The sequence below is a fragment of the Eutrigla gurnardus genome (assembly GCF_963514095.1).
Source record: "Eutrigla gurnardus genome assembly, chromosome: 3".
In the NCBI taxonomy this organism is placed as follows: domain Eukaryota; kingdom Metazoa; phylum Chordata; class Actinopteri; order Perciformes; family Triglidae; genus Eutrigla; species Eutrigla gurnardus.
Genome location: NC_139917.1, coordinates 26,385,683 through 26,406,462, shown reverse-complemented (window position 1 = coordinate 26,406,462; position 20,780 = coordinate 26,385,683). Strand labels below are relative to the sequence as shown.

The window sequence follows — 20,780 nt, the reverse complement described above, 5'->3', positions numbered from 1 at the left end:
ATTTCCTGGGAATTTGGAGAAGGCTTGACACTGAATCTTATATATACAGTGTGTGTGTTTGTGTGTGTTTCAATTACAGACATAACAGTATACTGTATGTGTGTGTGTGTGTGTGTGTGTGTGTGTGTGTGTGTGTGTGTGTGTGTGTGTGTGTGTGTTGTGTGTGTGTGTGTGTAGATTTCTGAAAGGTTGATATCTGAAGAGAAACCTCAGCAAATTAATTTCATCATTTGTTTGAGAACTTTAACAAAGTTTTACCATGGCCTTAATTTAAAAAATTAAAATAATAAAAAAACAAAAAAATACAAAACGAAACTAAATTCAATTCAATTCAATTAAATAACAAAAAATAATTAAATTAAATATATAAATTATTATTAAAGTATGTATTAATGCGTACTTTTATATATAAGCAACATAAGTAAAATAAATCACATGCATACATACATAAACAGATATTATTCCCCCCCTATCACCACCAGCGGTTACGTTGTCGCTGGCAGCCGGGGGTCCTGACGGTGAAGGGCACCACCTCCTCCCACTGCCGGGCAGCGACAACACTCCTCCGGTGTTCGGGACGGGAACCCACGTTTGATCGACCGTGTGGACGGATGAGGTAGCTGCGTTTCTAGAGAAGGATTTCCGCCGTGTTTCACTTAGTTTACTTCCCCGTTGATCGGAACCCCGATGGCCGAAGCCCGGCGGGAGGAGGAGGACGTGGGGGAGCGCAGAGACCTGCGGGACGTCCGGAACAGGAGCCCGGCAACAGGTACGACTGTGTGGGAATGTAAGAGGCTGACGACACCACACACTTTCCTGAATCATCTAACGGACACTCGGAGGACCTGCTGGGTCAGTCCATCCAGGGAGCTCTTTCTTTTTACATGGCAGCTCATTGAACAGACGTGGGTGTGTTTTTCCTCCCTTTTCCAGCCGTTCATCCATTGTGTTTCATTCATTCATGCAGAAAAACGAAAACCAAACAGCAAACTCCTGAAACTTGTGCAATCCTCCACAGTGAACATAACAAATCTGCGTTTTATTTCGTCAAAGTCACGTTATTATTGTGTGGAAATGGTATTCCAAGAGTCTGCTTTATTTATTTCATTTATTTATTCCATGCCATGTTGAGATGAATGGGAAATAATGAAAAACACATCAACCCTTAACTACTCAAAAAAGTATTTATTAGTTATGAGAAGCTGCTGAAAGCTGACATATCTGTATGAAAGTTAAAAATCTATCGTTTGCCAGTTTATATCTGGACAGATTGATCTTCTGACATTTAAACATTACCAGGATATTGATAACTGTACTTTGATACCTCCGGTACTCCCTCAGTTGTTGCTATGAGACACAAAAGTCTTCTACGGTATGAGGCTGTGAAGCTGGTTGTCTGGTTTTGGTCTCCTGGGTGGATTCAACGAAAACATTAGTCCAAAAGCTTTTTTTTTTTTACATTTAAGACCAAATATACTGAAGGAAAAACATGTTCTCATTCAGTCAAAATGCTGAAATAATCCTGTACACCCTGTGACCAGCCACTGATTTATTTCTCAGTGAAGTCCATTTGTTCGCCTGTAGCTGAAACACAGGCGTTGGAGCTGGAAACCTGTCTGTCACCTTATTACAGTAACATCCCTCACCTTCCCACCGGTTATAGGAACTCCCTCTGAGACTTGGTTTGATTACAGGTTTTCAGTGTCAGCGTTCAGCCTCCGATTCCATTAACATCAGCTTTTCTTTTCAGTCAGCTGCCTCACTTATGTCTTTGTTCCTTATTTTTCCAAGCAACACCTGCTGTGCAAACACTCATTTCTCGACCCCCCCTCAGTGCCCTGCCCTGCCCAGCTATCTGCAGCCAGTGTGTCAGCTCAGACTAACCCCCGCTGACCCCCCCACCACCAGCTGTCTGGATGGAGATTTCCATCAGTCTCTCCGGGCAGACAAGCTTCAGCTGTACGTGTCTGTACACGATGCACTTTCCCATCCTTTCAGAATAATGTTTTAGGATGATGCATTCCACTAACTTTGGCCCTTATTAGCATTCTGGTACACGTCAGATGCCATTTCAGGTCGTTTTTCCACCGTGAGTCACTCGTCTGCTTCGACACCATTTAATCTTCTCTGGCTGAAGGTCTGCGTCAGCTGCCGACGTGCTGTTAGTCACCGACACCTTCTTTTCTAAGTTCGGTTTTTCACAATAGTCCGCATGATAACGAGTAACTTAACCCCCAAACCACTTTTTGTTCACCTGAAAACCAATTTATCTGGGTTTTTAGTAGTGTTGATGTTGCCAGGTCCAAATGTTTACATTTTAATTTTAAAGTATTTGTCTCATAAATATGTACAGAACTGCCCCCTACTGGTTGAAACCATATTGCGACTGGCTTTAGCTATTGATACGGACCTGGAGGCAGGTGACTCCTGTAAGTGTTGTACCTTGAAGAGAGCAGTATTTATCTATGGAAGTATTAGTAAAGGACCCCTTTCAATTAGCTTGTGAATCGCTTATACTAATCGCTAATGCACATAGCTAGTGCTAACATTACTAGCATACACACATCCCAGCCTTGCATGTATACAATTCACAAAATAGAGTTTATAGCTATAACAGACCCCTTTACAACACGTACTTATCCATAATAATAACAATAGTCAGCATGCTAACAATAGCTATGGATATTAGCACTAGCATTTTGCATAAGCTAATTGAAAGGGTAACAGCACAACAGTAAAGTCCGGCTACATGTTTGAATAACGGAGACCAAGCCCAGAAGTTCATGCGATGCTTTTATGTTCCGTAACCGTAGCATGATATCATGGTGGAATTAGCGAGCTAGCTGGCTCTCCCTAAATGGGTAAAATTTAACAACTTAGCGCTACATCCGCACACACTGGATGCTGTGATTGGAAAGCTGCAGTGGTTACAGAAAATGGGACAGTTCACTTTCCCACGTCTTTTGTGAAAAAGGCACTTTAGCTGAAGAGTGAGAGATTAAAGCCTGAACTTTTTATCGGACTCTATCAGACTTCATGTGCTTCTGACTTCCCCAGTGTGACGTTGAAAGACACTTTCCTCCCCTCGGTCGCCGGCCGTTTCCCCAGCTGCTCTGCGACTGCTGCCGCTGTTCTGAGTAATGGCAGCATGTGTTCAAGTGAGGCTGCAGCTGTGAAGGGAATCCTTCCCTGCTGACCTCGGCAGCTTTTCTGTGTGTTTGTGTTGTCTTTTCGCCTGTCGGTGGTCCACAAACACCAAGGAATGAATGCTGATTGGAAATCAGAATCCAAAACCTTCTAATGTGCAAACAGGATTCTGCAAGAATACTATAGACTAATTAAAGGAACAGTGCGAGGCATTTGGGGAGATCTAATTGGCAGAAATTACATATAATATTATTAAGAATGTGTATATTCACCTGATAATAAGAACTGTGTTTTTGGTACCTTAGAATGAGTTTACGTCTACACCTGGAGCGGGTCCTCTTCCTGGTGCCGGCTCCCCAGTGTTTCTACAGTAGCCCACAATGGACAAACCTGGCACTGGCTGCAAATGGGGCCATTCACGTTTCCCTGTTAGCCACTGTAGTTGGCACATGGGAGAAGTTTGCAGATCGCAACCAACTGAAACATCTAAAGCACTACGTGGTCTTTATATTAGACAACATATGGAGGCCACTTTTTCAATGCAAAGATAGATAGATAGATAGATAGATAGATAGATAGATAGATAGATAGATAGATAGATAGATAGATAGATAGATAGATAGATAGATAGATAGATACTTTATTGATCCCCTAGGGGAAATTTGGGGCCGTAACTTAACGACTTAATAGAGGTCCAATCAAAACTTCTACCAGGTTTGAATGGCACACAGCGGCGCGACCTTTTACTTTACGGGGAAAAAGACAGCGACGGTGCAGTGTCGTGTAATACAGCCACCACTTCCTGAATGACCACATTCCAGTTCATCAGATTGGCCAGGTAAACACAGGAGAGCTGAGATATCACAGGGCCCTCCCTCTCTCTGCTGTTGTCTGTGGGTGTGGGTGTGTGTGTGTGTGTGTGTGTGTGTGTGTGTGTGTGTGTGTGTGTGTGTGTGTGTGTGTGTGTGTGTGTGTGTGTGTGTGTGTGTGTGTGTGTGTGTGTGTATGTGTGTGACGGCTGGCTTCAGGTCCTTCGTTACGCTCAGACACTCGATGGACCAGGAGGGAGGATCCTGCTGGAGATATTCTTTTAACACTGAAGATTTCATATTAAACTGCTGTAACTCCTCACAGGTAGGGGCATCGTTGCATTTAGGATCATCACAGAGGTCAACAGCACAGTGAAGTAAACCAGCTGCGTTATTATATCTCCTGTATATCATGCTGCATATTTACAAGGAAACGGTGATGTGTGAAGGAACTGGAAACTGTGTCCGGTCCCTGCTGGAACTCTTCTTTGTGTTGAAGTGAAAATACAGGAACTCTTAGATGTTGTTAAAGAGTAACTTGAGGCAGAAGCTCTGTGACACTAACAGATAACAAGCTACAGGTGTGACAGGTGGATCCGTCTGCCAACGAGGTCACGGCTTCAGGCTAGAGCCACAAACGCTGACATCGGCTACGGGCCTGTATTTAGTTTTTTCTCCTATATTCTTCTAGATGTTTACTCTCAAATAGAAGGAAATAAATAACCTTTTATTGGATTAGATTGTTTATGTTGCTGATATTGCTCCTTGGTTGTTAACTAATGAGCTGTGATGTGAAATCTGCTTTTTGCTTCCTTACTGCTTGTTGTTTGAGTAAGACAAGACATTTCCTGTGTGTGTGTGTGTGTGTGTGTGTGTGTCCGTCCAGAGCAGCACGTGGAAAGAACCAGTTAATTTCACTTTTGCCAGCCTTACACACTGAGCACCTTTTTAGAAAGTCAGCCATTTTTACACCAGCTTTGTAAATATCCTTTTTAACAGCCCTATTTCTTATAGAATCACATTAACACAACACAGTATCTGTTGACCTCCGCTTTTATGGCTCTATCTACTGCATTAGTTGTGATATAAGGTATTAAATGCAAGTTAATGAAATGCATTGCTCACCTTGATAATGTAAACGTCACTTTGTTGCTTTCGACGCGCCACCAACCAACTGGTTCGCCGAGATTTAATGGCTGATCTGGCCGGTTATGTTGTGGTTCTTGTATTTCTAGTTCATAAAGTTCAGTCTGTTAACAGAAGCAAGTCATTGCAATTTAAATGAAACAGTGACTGTGACTTGACACTATGCAGCTTTTGAAACACAAAATGTCTCATTGTTTCTGTTACAAATGACTCTCAGCTTTACACATAAGATCACCAGTTTAAAAAATGTATCGATGTATTTAATTTATATATAAACCCACAACTTTAGAGGCCCCAAATATATGGGCATTATTAAAATAAACTCACTTAAGTTTAAATTGGTCGCAAAAACCTTTTGTAGTCAATCCTTAGACTTTAGCAGGCATCCTATCATCCCTGCATGATCTTTTCCTCACCAAGTGATACACGTGAGGTCACAGCAGATAACTAACCACTGTTTTGTTTTGTATTTACTATAAATCTGGGTTCTTCCTCCTGCTGCCTTTCTAGGGGACAACATACTATAATGAAAATAATATTTCAACTCATTCACTGTTCTGGATGTGAACACCTTCAAACAGTCATAAAAGTCAGTATGACCTCAATCTATGAAAACTCTGTTGCCGTGGTAGCAATCTCTTTAATACTTCTGTATATATTGGGCCATTGTGGGTAATATAGCAAAGCAATTTGAAAGACCGCTTTATGGTAAAAGTGGATTTCATAAATGTGATGAAGTGTCTTGATTTAATTCACCGCATCAGATGGAAATAGACTTTCCCAGCTGGTTATTCTTTCATTTAAACGCTTTTCAAATAGATTTTCTATCAAATGTACTGTCTCGCCACATTTATCAGTATCGCACCAAACCTTGATAGGGGATTTTATCCGTAGAGCCTTTAACAAACATCATGAGATTAAGACTGATACCAGGATGTTGATGCCACACCTTTTGAAATATGTCCCTCTGCAGATCATCCTGAAAGAACCAAGCCGGATCATTTACATTCAAGGTATGCCATCTTTTCCTCCAGCCTTGTATCGGTTTCACCAAACTGTCTCTGCTGCTGGGAACAGGGCACTCTCCCTTTAACGGTCAGATCTGCTGATGCTGGTGAGGTTTGTGAATGGATCAAAACAATGCACTGGTCTATCTGACTGACTAACAGAAGGTCAACACGGGGACAAACACGTCATGCTGCCGTTTTTACTTGTTGTTTGCCGACATTAAGGAGAGCACAGGCCCTCGTAGATCCTCGTGTTTATTACGGATCACACAGGATGTCACGTTTGCAGCTCAGTGAGCTAAATAAACAACGTGGTATCGAGGTGATTGTTGTTTTTTCCCCCAGGTAGTTTACATCACCCCCCTAATGAGCAGGATGTGTGTTAATGATGCCTCCACTGTCAAGAGAATTTACTGTAGCTTTGGTGACTGTCAGCATAGTTTAATCACGTTTAAAAGCACACAGACTGAGGATCTTACTTTCTAAGTGTTTAAGTTTTCTCTGCTCTCTTTTCAGCCAAGGACCTCTGTCTTCTATACGAGCTGCAATCAAACGATGTGAGTCTGCAATTTGCAAATCACTTAAAGGGTTCATTCCTTGATTATGCTTTTTCATTTATTTTTATAGATAATATAAAGATCTTAATCAGAATTATATTTCATTTATATGAGAGAGTTAGTAACTTTTGGGGGATTTAAAAAAATTTAACATTTTTGACAACTGGAATTAAGTCAAATCTTTAAAAAAAAAACGTCTGTAAAAATGTTTGAATATTAAAAAAAAATAGGAATCTGTCAAGCATAATTCACATGATCTTTCTTCCTTCAGCAAGATCAACCTCTCATAGTGACCACACCAGAGAAAGAAGGTACGTAAACAATAATTCCAGAGAAAATATATAGCCTCATTTGTTGCTTTACAAATGACCCTAGTAAGAGGACTGCACTTTGCCAAGAAATAAATCCAGTTATCAATGAGAATAAATCATTTGTCGGTGGATTGGCTGTGGAGGAGCATTTCGGTGTTCTGAATTGGTGCCATATATGTGTGTGTGGTTTGTATTTCAGGCGTCCAGAGATCACCATCGTCGCAGCAGAACCTCTGGACAGTAACACCTGGTTGTCAGGAACCTCTGTGGTTTTCCCTCGTCCCCCTCAGTCAGGCTGGTCTGCAGGCATCCAGGCTGTTTCCAAGGTAGTCCGCCATCTGATTGACAGCGTTTGATGCTCAGACGGGCCAGTATCATGATTAAGTGTTTTAAATAGTAGAATACAAAAAGGTTTGAGGACATAAAATGGTCCTCCTCAGGTACCAAAAGGAGCATCACATCATTCTGCATGGGGAAATAACATGTGCGTGTGTGTGGACACCTCTCTTTTTCATGACTTAGCCCCCACCATCCTATGATCAGGTGATTCACGAGAAGACCCAGGAACAGCCCACCGCGGCCCCCCGCAGGACCACCTGCACCACCACAAGTGGCACACAGACCGACCCTGTGAGGGAAGTCACTCCACGGTCAGCAGCGAAGAGACCTGCAGGTGAGGCACAGGAGAACCGTCGGTGGTGGTGTGAATGTGGACCGAAATGTCTGTTTCTAATCGAGATGACGATTGCATTTCCTTCCAGGCAAAAAGCCACAAAAACCACCGAGGCCATCACTGCCGAAACCAGTGGACAGAGGTCCAGTCCCTGAACCTGCTGCACCTGCTGACGAGAGGGTTGTAATTGTAACCAATACTGCAGTATCCACAAACACAGATGACCAAAGCGACTCCGGTTTGGATGTAAAGCCACCGGATTCCCCTCACACCTGCAGCAGATCCGTCACAGTGAGCTGGGTCTTTCCGCTCTCTCCAGACTCAGAGCCCAGTCGACCCCCAGTTCCACTTCCTCGTACGAAATCCCGAAAGCAGCCGATCGCAGAAGAGGTCAAAGTTCAGACTTTGGTCAAGCTCAGTGAACACTGTGACGACGTTCCCGCTGATCCAGACCTGGTCTCCTCGAATAAGTATTTCAAAGAGTTACTGGAGGTCTTCGGTGCAGACAACGAGAGTGAGGAGAACGCCGACACATCTGACCAATCAGACGAGGCCTTCCAAGGCGAGGATGCTGGATGCGAGATGAACGCCAACCACAGTCAACGCAACATCCGGGCCAGGATCCAAGCTTTTGAGACCCAGACTACTATTGAGGGGGAAAACATGGTCGAACCAGTCAAACCAGAACCTCAACCCAGAAAGGCGATCAACAGACCTCCAGTTGCTGCTAAACCTTCTGTAGCTCCTAAACCTCCGTTGAACCACAGTGTAGATAATGACTATCAAAATGTATTTACCACAAACAACCCGACACCCGCCCCAAGACCTCAGCCCACAAAGAAACCAGTGGATCTACCCGTAAAAGAGGAACTGGAGACTTTATTCAGCAAGGGGGCTGTCCCAAGCAGATCACGCCTCTCTGTATTGACCAGAGCCAACAGCATCTATGAAGAGGATCCTCCGCTGAGTCCCCTGGGTCCTACACCTCCAGCCAAGCTTTTTAAGGAACCTCTGAAACCCAACCTTAATATAAACAACCACAACTCAGCCTTCATGGTCACAGAGAATGTGTATGTGGACAGTCCATCAAGTGAGTATAGCATTTTATTATTGTGTAAGACAAAATACTGCTCTTTTATTGACAAATAGATGAAATATTACTGATCTGGATTACAAACGACAGACTAACATTTTGTTGTCCTCTCCAGTTTCCATCCCTGCCATCAAGCCTCAGCACAGTGTGGACAGCAACGAAGCCTCTTTCACCCGACAAAGTATAACACGGAGACCAACCACCATTCGGGTCCCCAGCAAAACTGGTTCATGTGAGTTCCTCTAATGCACAGCACACCTTATGTGATTTTACTGTCAAAATCAGTTAAATTGGTAATTGGTTTGTGCAGTTTGGTATTTGATTCTATCAAAAGACATTGATATTTTACACAGATTTCTATTTTCAAAAACACTCAGAGGACACATTTTCAGTACGTCGAGGTAAAGGCAATTCTCTTCCTAGTGTCTGATAACTTTGTGGAGAGCCCCCCTCCTCTTCCTGCTCAGAAGCCCGTCGGCTCCCTCAACACCTCAGTGACCCAGAGACAAAGCCAGACGCCCATTCTCCCCCGCCAGGTAAGATTTGAATCCCACTGAACAATCATAAACGTAGAAACTGTGCGATCAACACATCCACAAATTATCATCCTTTCTGGACACGGAAATACATCAGGGGAGTGATTCATCTCGTCACACAACATCTTTAACCTTTAACCTTTCATGTTGTTCAGCCGTCACTTGCTTAATTAGAAGGTTTTCTATAGGCCTACATACTTATGAATGATGATGGGGAACATTTCAAGCTCATAAAGTCTCAATCAGGTTTATCTTGTCTGTCAGCCTCGTAGCCTACCTTACATGTTGCCTGCTATGGAGCCGAAGCTAGCTCTGACTGGATGCTATGTGTTGTAGCCCTGTTTCCATGGTTTCCAATTGCTGTAGGCTGTGAATTTGTTTTAATGGCAATAAATGGCAACAATTGGATTCTTCTGCAGGAGTCTTTCCCGTTTGGGCCAGAGCCATCGCTACCACCTCGGTGAGTAAAGGGGGAAAGGATCGGTAAAATGTATGCTTTGTAAAGATGCCACTCAACTCAAACTGATGACGGTGTCACACTTCAGGAGGCTGACGTCAAGCAAAACCCTCCCCGCCCGCCCACCTCCAGCCAAAGCAGGCCCGGGAAGACCTCCCCCACCCAGCCTCCAGGCCACAAGTCAATCCCGTTCAGCATCATGGGAAGCTTCACCTAAACCCCAAGCAAAGAAGCCCCACAGGAAAGGACCCGTCTTACCTCCGAGGCCCCACCCAGGCCACCGTCTCTACAACAAATACACCGTGAGAGAGATCACACTGCAGTGACTAATCACATCTCAAATACAACATGACGAGCATCTGTTCATCAATTTCACTTTCACTTTTGAACAGTTTGAACTTCCTCATGGGATTGCTTCCTGTGACTACAATGGGAGTAACACGGGAGAACTCTCATTTCAGGTGTCTAAACTACTTTTATTGGTTTAAATACACGTATACGTGTTGGGAGTTGATTCAGCAATAGTGAATACCTTTTGTTGGCCCTTTCTATAGCAAAATGAGGTGCTTCTGCTGCTGGAAGAGATTGACCACAATACGTTCGAGTGCCAAGTCGGTGACGCGAGAGGCAGAGTCCACAAGTCTCGCATGAAGGTCATAACTCCTCTCTCCTCCGTCTCACACATGTCCCCACCACAGGTAGTATTTCTGATCAAATACACGTCTTTAATACTTGACCTTGATCTCGCCCAGTGAGCTCTGATACATTAACCTCTCGCCCAACAGGACGCCAGTCCAGCTGGTTCTGAGCTTAAGGTGCAGGCTACACATGACTTCAATCCAGGTGACGCAATAGTGGTTTGTTCTTTTAAAACTCAAGCAGCTGCAAGAATAGTTTGATATTTTGGGAAAGAGTTAGATAAGAAGGTTAATAGCACTCGCATATATTTATGGAGCTAGAGCCTGGAGGCAATTAGCATAAAGACTGGAAGCAGCAACAGCTAGCTTGACTATCTCCAAAGATTAAAAAAATACATACATAGATTAAACAAATTGTAAGGTCTGAGGTGTGGGAAGGAGTTTTTTATTTAAATCGTTTAACTTTGAAGAGAGCCAGGTTATCTCTGTGTTTGTTTGTGCTGGAGCTAGGAGCTAGCTTAATTTAGCAGGAGGAAATGGGTATCCTGATTCTGTCCAAAATTTAAAAATACACCGACCAACACCTCCAATGGTCTAACTTATTAACATACAGTACCTTGTGTGTTTATTCATACACAAACTTAAAAACAAAGAATTTGCAAAACGTATGCAATTTAGAGAGAGAGCCAGGCTAGCTGTTTCTCCTGTCTTTATGCTACACTAGGCTAGGCTAGGCTAGGCTACACTAACCACCTCCTGACTCACACACAGATAAGAGATTTTTTTTTTTAAATGACATTTAAAAATGTCAAACTATTATTACGGTCCATGTTTTTAAAATGTAGACACTGGTAGGCTGAAAAGAATCCAAATGAGTGTCTCAGTGTGTAACAGGATTTAATAAATGGGCCCATAAGAGCTGTTTGTTCTGCACATAGAGGGTCCTGGAGAGCTGGCTCTGAGAGCAGGAGATGTTGTGACCATGGTGGAGCGGCTGGACGATGAGTGGTACAAAGGCACTTGTAGGGGATCCGCTGGATTCTTTCCCGTCAATCATGTCAAAGTGCTGGTAAGTTTCAACCACTAAAAATCCACTGCTTCGATGGCCTCTTTGGTGGTATGTACAGTATTGACGATTCCCAGGATTAATGACAATTTCTCCAACTAGTCAAATTCACCGAAACCCCTCCCTGAGCGTAAAGCGAAGCCGCCACCTTCGACAGTCAGGTATTGTGTTTAAACGCCTTTGCAAATGAACTACTCCCAACTGCCCCAATGAACTAACCTGATGTCTGAAACGTTGCCGCCTCCCCTAAGTGGCCCGAGATGCGTGGCGAAGTACGACTTCGAGGGCGAGAACAACGATGAGCTGTCGTTCTCTGAGGGTGATGTGATCCAGCTGAAGGCGTTCATCGGACAGGAATGGGCGCAGGGACAGATCGGCGCCTCCACTGGCGTCTTCCCTCTGAACTTTGTGGAGGTTATCGAAGATCTGCCTCAGGCCTCAAGTCAGCAGAAGAGGCAGTCCATCGGCATAGCGCTGCCCGGTGAGTGGATTCGAAGCACCATATGCTGAACTTGTGTTGAATTTGTTTTGAAATGTGAATACATACACTAGAACAACATGCTATATCCTCATGAGCCCCCTAATGAAACAAAAGAGCGGAGCTGTGTCCGTCCGTGAAGAGCCTTTGTCCGTCCTTTTGCTAAATGTTGGCTGGCCTTTCCCTCCATGGCATGTCAGGAATTTGTGCTTCTGTTTCTATCTAATTAAGTGGCTGTTTACACACTCAACACGTTGCCAGGAGTTTAGAAATACAGAGTCCATGAGTGCCACTACCCATAAATCCCCCCAATCAAATATGATTTAGACGGTTCGTGGTTGAATTATAAATTCTCCAGGTTTCTTTATGTGATCAACAAGTACTTCAACACAACACAACTTGTGTTAAACTGTAGACTTTAAACTCACCCACCGGGTCACAAAATCTCATTATCTCAGTAAAACATCAGTATGTTGATGTATAATGAGTTTTTCTTGGCATGTTTCAGGGGAAGTAATCTGTACACCATTTTTCTCCCTCAGGCATGGTGGCTTCTACGAACACGCAGCCCGAAGCTGCCAAACCGGCTCAGGTAACCGATATTTATACAAAAGGGAACCATCAAAAAGGATGATGTTGCAATGTGTTCTGTAAAACAAAAGAATCTGAGATCAAGGGTTTGTTCCAGCTGAACGTTGTGCAACGTGTATTTAATGATATCTGTTGTAGGCGTCCCAGCCTGGCGGCCAGTGGGTGGTGGCTCTCTACGACTTTGCCGGGGATTCGGACGGCGAGCTGTCGTTCCAACGGGGCGACTGTATCCAGATCAGCCAGCATGTTGACGCCGAGTGGAGCTGTGGCCAGCTGAACGGCAGAGAGGGACTGTTCCCCCGGGCTTTTGTTGAGAGCAGAACGGGTATGAAGCTCTCACTTTACCTGTTAGGCCCGACCATGTCAAACAAATACTCACTATTAAGTAACAAAAACTGGGAATTGTTGTTTAACTAAACCAACGTAATCGTTTCTAATTTATTAAATTAAATATGCTTCTTCAACAGGTGAAGTGTCTCCTGATAACCAGCAGAGAGCTGCAGCTCCTCTTCGAGGCAGAGCTCTGTTCGACTACAGCTCAGAATGTGATGAGGAGCTCTCGCTGCAGGTATGGTGATCAATTAATTGCACAAGTTCAGAATACCTCTTGAAAGCACCATTCAAACAACCTCTCTCTCTTTCTCAGGTTGGGGATGTCGTAACTGGTCTGGAGTCTGTTGATGAAGAGTGGTTCCTGGGTGATTTGAGAGGGAAACGGGCCCTGGTCCCTAAAAACTACATACAAGTACTGGGATAGTGCCATGTGGCCTTCAGCGTAACCAAAAAGACACTGTTGGATGACGAGAACTGAAACCAGATAAGATGTTTCAGTAGTGGAAGTCTGAAGTGAACCATCTTTAACTGGAATGCAGTATTTCATCTCTTAAGTTGTGCAACATCTTTTTTTATTTCTTTCTCCATTATGCTGCCTTAACTTAAAATGAATGTTAAATGAATAATTGTGGTTATGAATAAATGTGTAAAACTGGTCAGTGATTTGAAAACATTGGATATTGATTCACACAAAGTTTGGGTTTATTCTCCAACTGTGCTTTTGCCCCATCTAGTGGCCTCTTATTTTCCTTCCATTAGTTATTTGGTCCGGTTATACGTCTCATACTTTCCCTTCATAACCTGGTTTATTACATGAAATTGGGTTCAAATGAAGCTCACTTAAATTAAAAAAAAAATGCTACCAGATTAGATTTCTAAAGTAAATTAGGCCCTGGCCTTGAAACAGTTGAAGGACAAAACTGAAGCACAAATTAATGTCACTGCAGTGACGTACAAATGTAAAGGAGCCATGTTGACTTTTGGCATCATATACATCCTGTAAACACCAGTTTCCTCTGGATGTATCAGATATTGTGAACCGATTTAAACAAGGCTTCTATACTTTAAAACATTACTTAAGACAGAATATATAGTATAGATTGTTTACTTTGTCTCATGTGGTTGCTAAATATGAACACAATACAATAGAAATAAGTTGTGTGAGCTGTTGAATTTGATTGCATTGCTTGTGTGCCAATTATAGCATCAACTACCACCTGTAAATGTACAAAACTTAATTATATGCAGAAAGACAGAAAACAAAACTAGAATTTGTTGGTCATTTACATTTTTTATTAGATCTGTCAGGGTGTTTTAGACTGTCTCCTGGATGGGGGGCTCATAGCCATCAGCCCTCTCCACCTTGGCTCCAGTGTCATCACCGGTTGCCTTTGCAGTGCTGCCGGCACCGCCCTCACCGTGGAGCTCCATCAGTTTGCCCACTGCAACACAACAGAAATAGCTCTTAGCTAAAAACGGTCAAGAACGCACTCGCCAATGTAAAACGACTGGATGCTTAATGTGAAAACTGCAATGATGCGGTCATGAAATTTCATCCATCACGCCTCAAACCCAGTCAAGATTTTACATTCCAGTGCGACTATTGGAAACCTGAATCATCCTTCCACAAAAATCAATGAAAACAGTATGGTTTTCTTGTATGGTAACACCAGGTGATCTCAATGGGTAGTAATCAGGCGATCATCTGGGACATGCGTTCCCACATGTAGTGGTGACTAGACAGCCCGTTATAGAAGTATATCACTTACACTCAAACTTGGGCTTCTTAAGCATCTTGACCTTGCGAACGTAGACGTCGTGTAGAGGGTAGATAGACTGGCAGGCCTTCTCGATGTCCTTACCAACACTGTCAGGGATCCTGGAACCAAACAACACAAAACAGTTAAAAAAGGGTGTCCACGATTCACAAACCATTTCCTACATGAGTCTACATAAACAGTTTCAACTCATTTCGCAACAAATCCCACCATCTGGACAAGATGAGAACTACACGTAGACAATGATAAATCAGCAAAAGCAAAGACCGTCTATGTAACAGGAAATACAATAGGTGAAATTTCAAAGACTAAAATATAGATTGTTCATTTAGGTGTAGAAGAAAGTGCACATGACTTACATTTTGTTGACGACTTCCTTCAGGTCATTGGTCTGGACCTCGCGGGTCATGATCTCCATCATCTTCTTGCGGATCTGACGGACCTGCTGGTGCTGGGCGTAGGAGGTCTTTCTGATCTGGTTGGTGCGCTTCTTTGTGAAGCCCACGCAGAACAGACGCAGAAGGTAGCCGTCGGTGGTCTTCACATCCACATGGGCTTCGATCATGGTCTGAGAGGAGAGAACAAATCAGGTCCGGTTACGCTTCGTAGGGAAGATTTTCATCCAACCAGTCTCCAACCTGCCACCTTACAGTTTGTAGTACCTGTATTCCTTTGCTAAGCTAACCTTTCCTCAACCCGTTTATTACCACATTTCCTTCTTCAAACAAAATACATTTCACAACCTCTGAACCAGAACCTTGGTGTTGGGTATGCATACTTATTGAATGCCCTGTAAATCAGGGACAGTACAATGAATTAAGCTACTAAAAGGATGACTATTGTACAACCATCCCTCTATTTTTGGGAGCAAAAGTTTCACAACCAAAATCATGTATTGATTCCAGGAACTGTAAGCTATGTACAAATACAATTCATGGTTTAACCAAATTGCTTTCCATTGCTTGTGCCTTTTTTTCCCCCCATTATCATGGAGATCAGTCATGTTTCAGGATCAGAACAACAATGTGTTTGGCCAATTATCCTCCTCATGGCTTTCAAACTAAAACACCCTAGTAAACTGCCATCACTTCAAAAATGGTGACATTTTAGGGAGGAACTACTGGCCTTCGGATAACAGTGACTCCTGATAAAATTCAGCTAGTTCTTCATTTCTGAGACGATTCACATCCAAGTCATTAGTTCCTTTTGAAAATTATTGCAGTTTCACCCATTTGCTCTAATATTCTTGTGATACTGGCACCACAAAACAGTTACTAAGTCTAACTGTTTATGAAACAAATTCATTTAGTTGTATGCCTTCATCTAGCAACCTCAAATCGATCATGCTTTTAATGACCCTTCAGTACCAGTTTTCTAGCATCTCAAAGTAGCCACTACAGCTGCCTTTCCTGTTAAATCCTCCTAGAGAGTCCAACTGACACTGACTGACACATATAAGCCTAAAAATTAACATTGTGTGAATTATCTTCTAAACAGGGTTAGGTATGGAATCCCAAAACATCCAAGCACAAATATAGGCCAAATAAACATGTAGTTTGGCATTGTTGCCGAAACTCACGATGACCTCAGTAGCATTCATAAAAACATGATTACCTGCCATTTCTTGACCATGGAGCACATCTTGTCACGGGTCAGGTCCATGCCGTGGAAGTTGGTCAGGCAGTTTTTGCCCTGAACATCCTCAGTGATGAGCTTGAACTTGCGGAAGGCCACCTCATCGTTCTGGAGGTCAGCGAGACTCACCTCGAACACACGTCCCTTAAGACCATCTGAGGCGATTCCTAGGGGAGGTTGTGAATGACACGCACACGTTGGAAAACAAGTACACTTCAGGATGAAGTAATGATGATTTCATACGCAGTGGGAAAACTATTTATTGCAGGATTTAAAATTTTAATTCTGGGGTGGCTGTGGCTCAAGAGGTAGAGTGATGGTTTGATTCCTGGCTATGCCACTCGGCATGGGAAAGTGTCAGTGGGCAAAATAAGTAATACCCATGGGCCCTGAAGGCTGTGCCATCAGTGTGTGATTTATTTAGAAAAGACTAGAAACCCAATAAGAAAGGCAGGATCATCTTAACTATAGTCTGTCACCGACATCTATGCATGGAGCTTGTTTTCCATCACTCAGTCATGCACGTTATTGCTACCGACATATCGAGAACCATGAAGACTGGACTTACTGGTTCCCTGAGTCCTGGTGACCAAGGTCTTGCCAAGATTGCGGATGTTGAACATGGCTGGTGCCTTGACATCATACCAGTCCTTCTTGGAGAAAGGGTCCACACTGCAGGAGAGAAAGAGAGACAAGCTCTTAAATGACAGTTCAGCAGCAGCACACGGCCGAACTAGCACAGCGAGCATGAGACTAGCTAGCAACCTGACGAAGCAGCGGCAGGCACCGCACAGGACACTGCTCGGCTTAGCGTGGAGGATTTACCTCGACACATTTCCTAAATACCGATGTCTTACAATTCAGACATTAGTACAGCGCCTTCTTCCTGCTAATTAACCATCTAATTGTGTGGTCCGGCTGCCATGTTGGTATCTAAGCTCGGCTAAATCCATGCTAACATGTAGTAGCTGTTAGCATACAGCGTCCAACATTACTGGCCCGAACTATACGGCCAAACGTCCGCGGTTCTATGAGATTTTTCATTCATGATCCATCATAAGAAATGAACAAGTCCGAATTAAATCAACTGAATTATAACAGAACTACTGCACAGAGTAAACGAGACTCGGCATGTTACAACTCCAGCCAGCGCCACAGAGGCCGGTGACGAGACTTAGCACTGGCCCCTGTAACATCTCTTTAATATCGGCTTCATCCTGCACACATCTCGCACCAAAATCACACCACTGACTAGTGCAAAGCTTGTTCCATGTTACGATGTGAGAATTTGCTACTTACATCTTCTTTTTGGCACCTTTTTTGCCGCCTTTGGTCAGCCTCTTATTCTTGCCGACTGCCATGTTGGCTACAGGGAGTGAAAGAGGAGGAAGAAAGAAATCACGCGAGACATAAAGAGATCGACCTAGGTCGTGAGAGTTGTCTTTTCTCGCGAGTCCTTGTAGTCTCTCTTTTTGACGCCCTCTGTCGGCCAAAGGCCGATAACACGGGCCTGATGAAATAACCGTTTACAGAGTAAATAACTATCTTTGTGGCATCAATAAAAGCAAATACATGTCGTTATTTATTTATTTTTTTATAAGTTATTTAATAATTCAATTTCATCTAGTTATACAGACAAAATTCCATAGCTGACAGTGAGGAATATATACTTGAAATGAATAAAACTACACTGATATTGGTTCAATATTAGTCATTGAGTTTGGAAATCAAATAATACAGACAAACAGAGAAAAAACACCTTCGTCTTTTTGGATTTCTCTAAAAACAATTCAAAATTAAATTAAAACAGGGACATTCAAACCAATTTAAAAGCTATAAATTCAACATTATTCAATAGTAATTTAATTTTACAATAGTAAACTCTAAACAATATATATTATGTAAATTCACACTGTCACAGCCTTTATTTGCTTTCTTACATGTATTGGGTTAATTTTGTACTTTAAGTGGGCCTTTTTGAAAGTAACATGTTCTATTGATTTATAAGGGAAACGCCTCCATCATGATCCGTGAACAGGCAGAACCAGTCTCTCGGTATGTAAATACATCATGCGGGCGTGTAGCTTGTTATCCACCCACACCGTTATTGTGACAAAGGGAAGTATTTTGTCTGTTGGTAAAATATAATCAGAGAGAGAGGGGGGAAAAAAACTAGTCCTGCACACTCATAGTGTTGATAGTGTCAGCATGATCCCTGAGAATGTTAAATGATTGTTTTCCAGACCTTGGATGAACTATAGAAAGTTCTGATAAATGAACATTATTGTGCATGCAAGAATATTTTGAAAATGTACATTTTGAGAGGTGAAAACTGTGCCATTAGACAGATGTTTAATTTTACATCATGTATATTTGATTGAGACCTTACAAATACCAACATCCGAAGGCATGAGGCTTAGCATTACTGCTGTTTTCTTCAGTGTCCTGTTGTATTTGGATTTGTTTTTATTGAATCTAAAATGTCTGCTTTTATGTTGGACAAACACCAGAATTAAACTGATGGCTTTGCATTTTCTTTTGCCATCATTAAGCTACTTTTCTCTGCTTTCAGCGTGTCTAAGATTGAAGCTCAAGCCCGACAAAATCTTAAAGTAAAGCTCTTGGCAGCTTTTCGTTGATTCGGACTGAATCATCCGCAGATATGATAATCTTCTCCCTCCGTAGGGAGTTTTGAGGAGGATGGCGTCTAGAGAGTAAAAGAAGATTTCAGTAAAATGCCACTGAATGTCTTGAGTTCGGAGTCTCGTTATCTCTATAAAGCCCAGTTAGAAAAATAATAAAGAACGGATTCAATCCCAAAGGTCAGTGAGAGCTTTTTAAGGCCGCATTTTAAAAAAAGGTCTTCCTTTGGGCTGCAGCGTGCTGCTTTCAGGTCATTACATCAGAGACGAAGCCTGCGTCTCTTGGGCGGTGCTGCTGGCTTCCACGACTCCCAGGGTCCCCGAGGGCTCAGCTTTACTGGGAGGTCAGTGGCAACGGTGACGCCAGCTGCCTCTGTGGCAACTATAGTCGCCCAGCCCATCCTGACGAGCGAATATGAAGTCGCCGGCGTGAGCAGAGAAGGAAGACAAACACTTTAAATGTCATGGCGTTGTTACACACATACATACGGATTAAAACGTCCAGGTTTTAATTGGATTTCCCTTCATGCAGTAATAGACATGAAGCTGGGACCTGTCATCCATTCAGACGTCTCACATGGCACGGCTTGTTGGTGGCGGTTTGAAAAGGCAAGCAAAGCAGAGCTGTCACTTTGCTTTAATGTTGGGTTTCAACTGCCTTTGGGACACAGACATCTGTCAATGTGCTGTTGTGCTGCAGAAAAGCAAAGTTCTTAATACATTTCAACCCCCCCCCTTCTGTTCACAGCGTAAAGCTGCTTGTTCGACATATTACTTGGCTTGGCTCGCAGTATGGTACAGTATTGTACTGATATATTATTTATGGTATTTCTATCTGAGGTGTTTTTAGCCACCACTACCGTATGAGGATTTATTCAGAATTAGAATAGAAACGGTAGGTTTGCACATGCAAGGAATTTGTCTTGGTGATTTGGTGCGTATACAGTGTCAGGAGACATAATATAAAGAAGACACAATGACAGATTATGTGAAAAAATGTTAGAAACACCCGAAAATATATTTTTTTCCTCCCTGTCCTTTCATGAAAGATTTCCTGAATTTCTTCAGATGCTTTCAGGTACATAATGTAGTAGACCTGGTAGTAAAACTACCACCCATTCAGTACTTTAGACCAATGCATCACATTATACAAACCCATAAAACATTTTTTAATGTTAAATAGTCAAAGTGAGATAAATGTAGTGCAGCAAAACATACAATAGGTTATATCTAATGGAATCAGTAGTATAAAATGCTAATACCAGTGGTGGAAGAAGTACTCAGATAAGTAAAATTATAAATATGATTTAAAAACACTCCATTAAGTAAATGTCCTGGATTGAAAATTCAGTAAAAGTCCAGAATTACTATCAGCAACATACTTACTGTGAAGTAGCAAAAGTAAAAGCACTCATTATGCAGCACGGCTCCTTTCCAAGTGTTATAAAAATACTACATTAATCTGTTTTGGCCACAAGAGCATTTTAATGTTCAAGTTTGTCAAAGTGGAGCCAATTTTAGATACTTTTTTTAGAGGTTAGTAGTACAATCATGCATCTCATACTACTTGCGTATGCTATTTTTATGTGAAAAGTAACTAGTAACTATTACTGTCTAAATATGTAATATGTAGTTTAATATCCCCTCTGAAATGCATTGGAGTAGAAGTATAAAGTAAAGTATATCCACATTGAACCCGAGTAAATCGCTCTAAATGAATAGGAAGAACTGAATCCCAGCGTGTCCTGCTGGAAAAAGCCACCTGAGCGGCGCACACTCACACTCACACTCACACACACACCTGCCAACGAGCTGAATAGACCGCCGCCCACCGCGCATGCGCCACTCATTCACGAGCTACCACTGTCATGGCGCTGACGAGC

The 20,780-nt window shown here is 42.6% G+C and overlaps 2 protein-coding genes across 3 annotated transcripts; one reads left to right on the top strand and one right to left on the bottom strand.

Moving 5' to 3' along the window:
- Positions 1-528: 528 nt before the first annotated feature.
- sh3d19 (SH3 domain containing 19) lies at positions 529-13,498 on the top strand. Of its 2 annotated transcripts, none has more exons than XM_084005059.1 (21): positions 529-769; positions 6,076-6,115; positions 6,626-6,666; positions 6,938-6,977; positions 7,177-7,303; positions 7,521-7,650; positions 7,739-8,740; positions 8,859-8,975; positions 9,167-9,279; positions 9,699-9,739; positions 9,825-10,038; positions 10,129-10,197; positions 10,291-10,434; positions 10,522-10,579; positions 11,313-11,443; positions 11,543-11,601; positions 11,692-11,921; positions 12,461-12,510; positions 12,648-12,834; positions 12,977-13,077; positions 13,156-13,498. In XM_084005059.1, exons 1-21 carry the CDS (start codon positions 688-690, stop codon positions 13,264-13,266), a joined length of 3,087 nt encoding a protein of 1,028 aa, XP_083861185.1. In that variant the 5' UTR covers positions 529-687; the 3' UTR covers positions 13,267-13,498. The 2 variants fall into 2 exon arrangements, with proteins under 2 accessions (XP_083861185.1, XP_083861184.1); XM_084005058.1 differs by having other exon boundaries at positions 531-769; positions 7,500-7,650.
- A 615-nt stretch (positions 13,499-14,113) lies between these two features.
- Positions 14,114-17,697, bottom strand: rps3a (ribosomal protein S3A). Its single transcript, XM_084005060.1, has 6 exons — positions 17,555-17,697; positions 16,824-16,927; positions 16,235-16,422; positions 14,980-15,188; positions 14,612-14,721; positions 14,114-14,284 (listed from the first exon to the last, which is right to left on the bottom strand). The coding sequence occupies exons 1-6, from the start codon at positions 17,614-17,616 to the stop codon at positions 14,157-14,159; spliced, it is 801 nt and encodes a 266-aa protein (XP_083861186.1). The 5' UTR covers positions 17,617-17,697; the 3' UTR covers positions 14,114-14,156.
- Between the last annotated feature and the right edge of the window lie 3,083 nt (positions 17,698-20,780).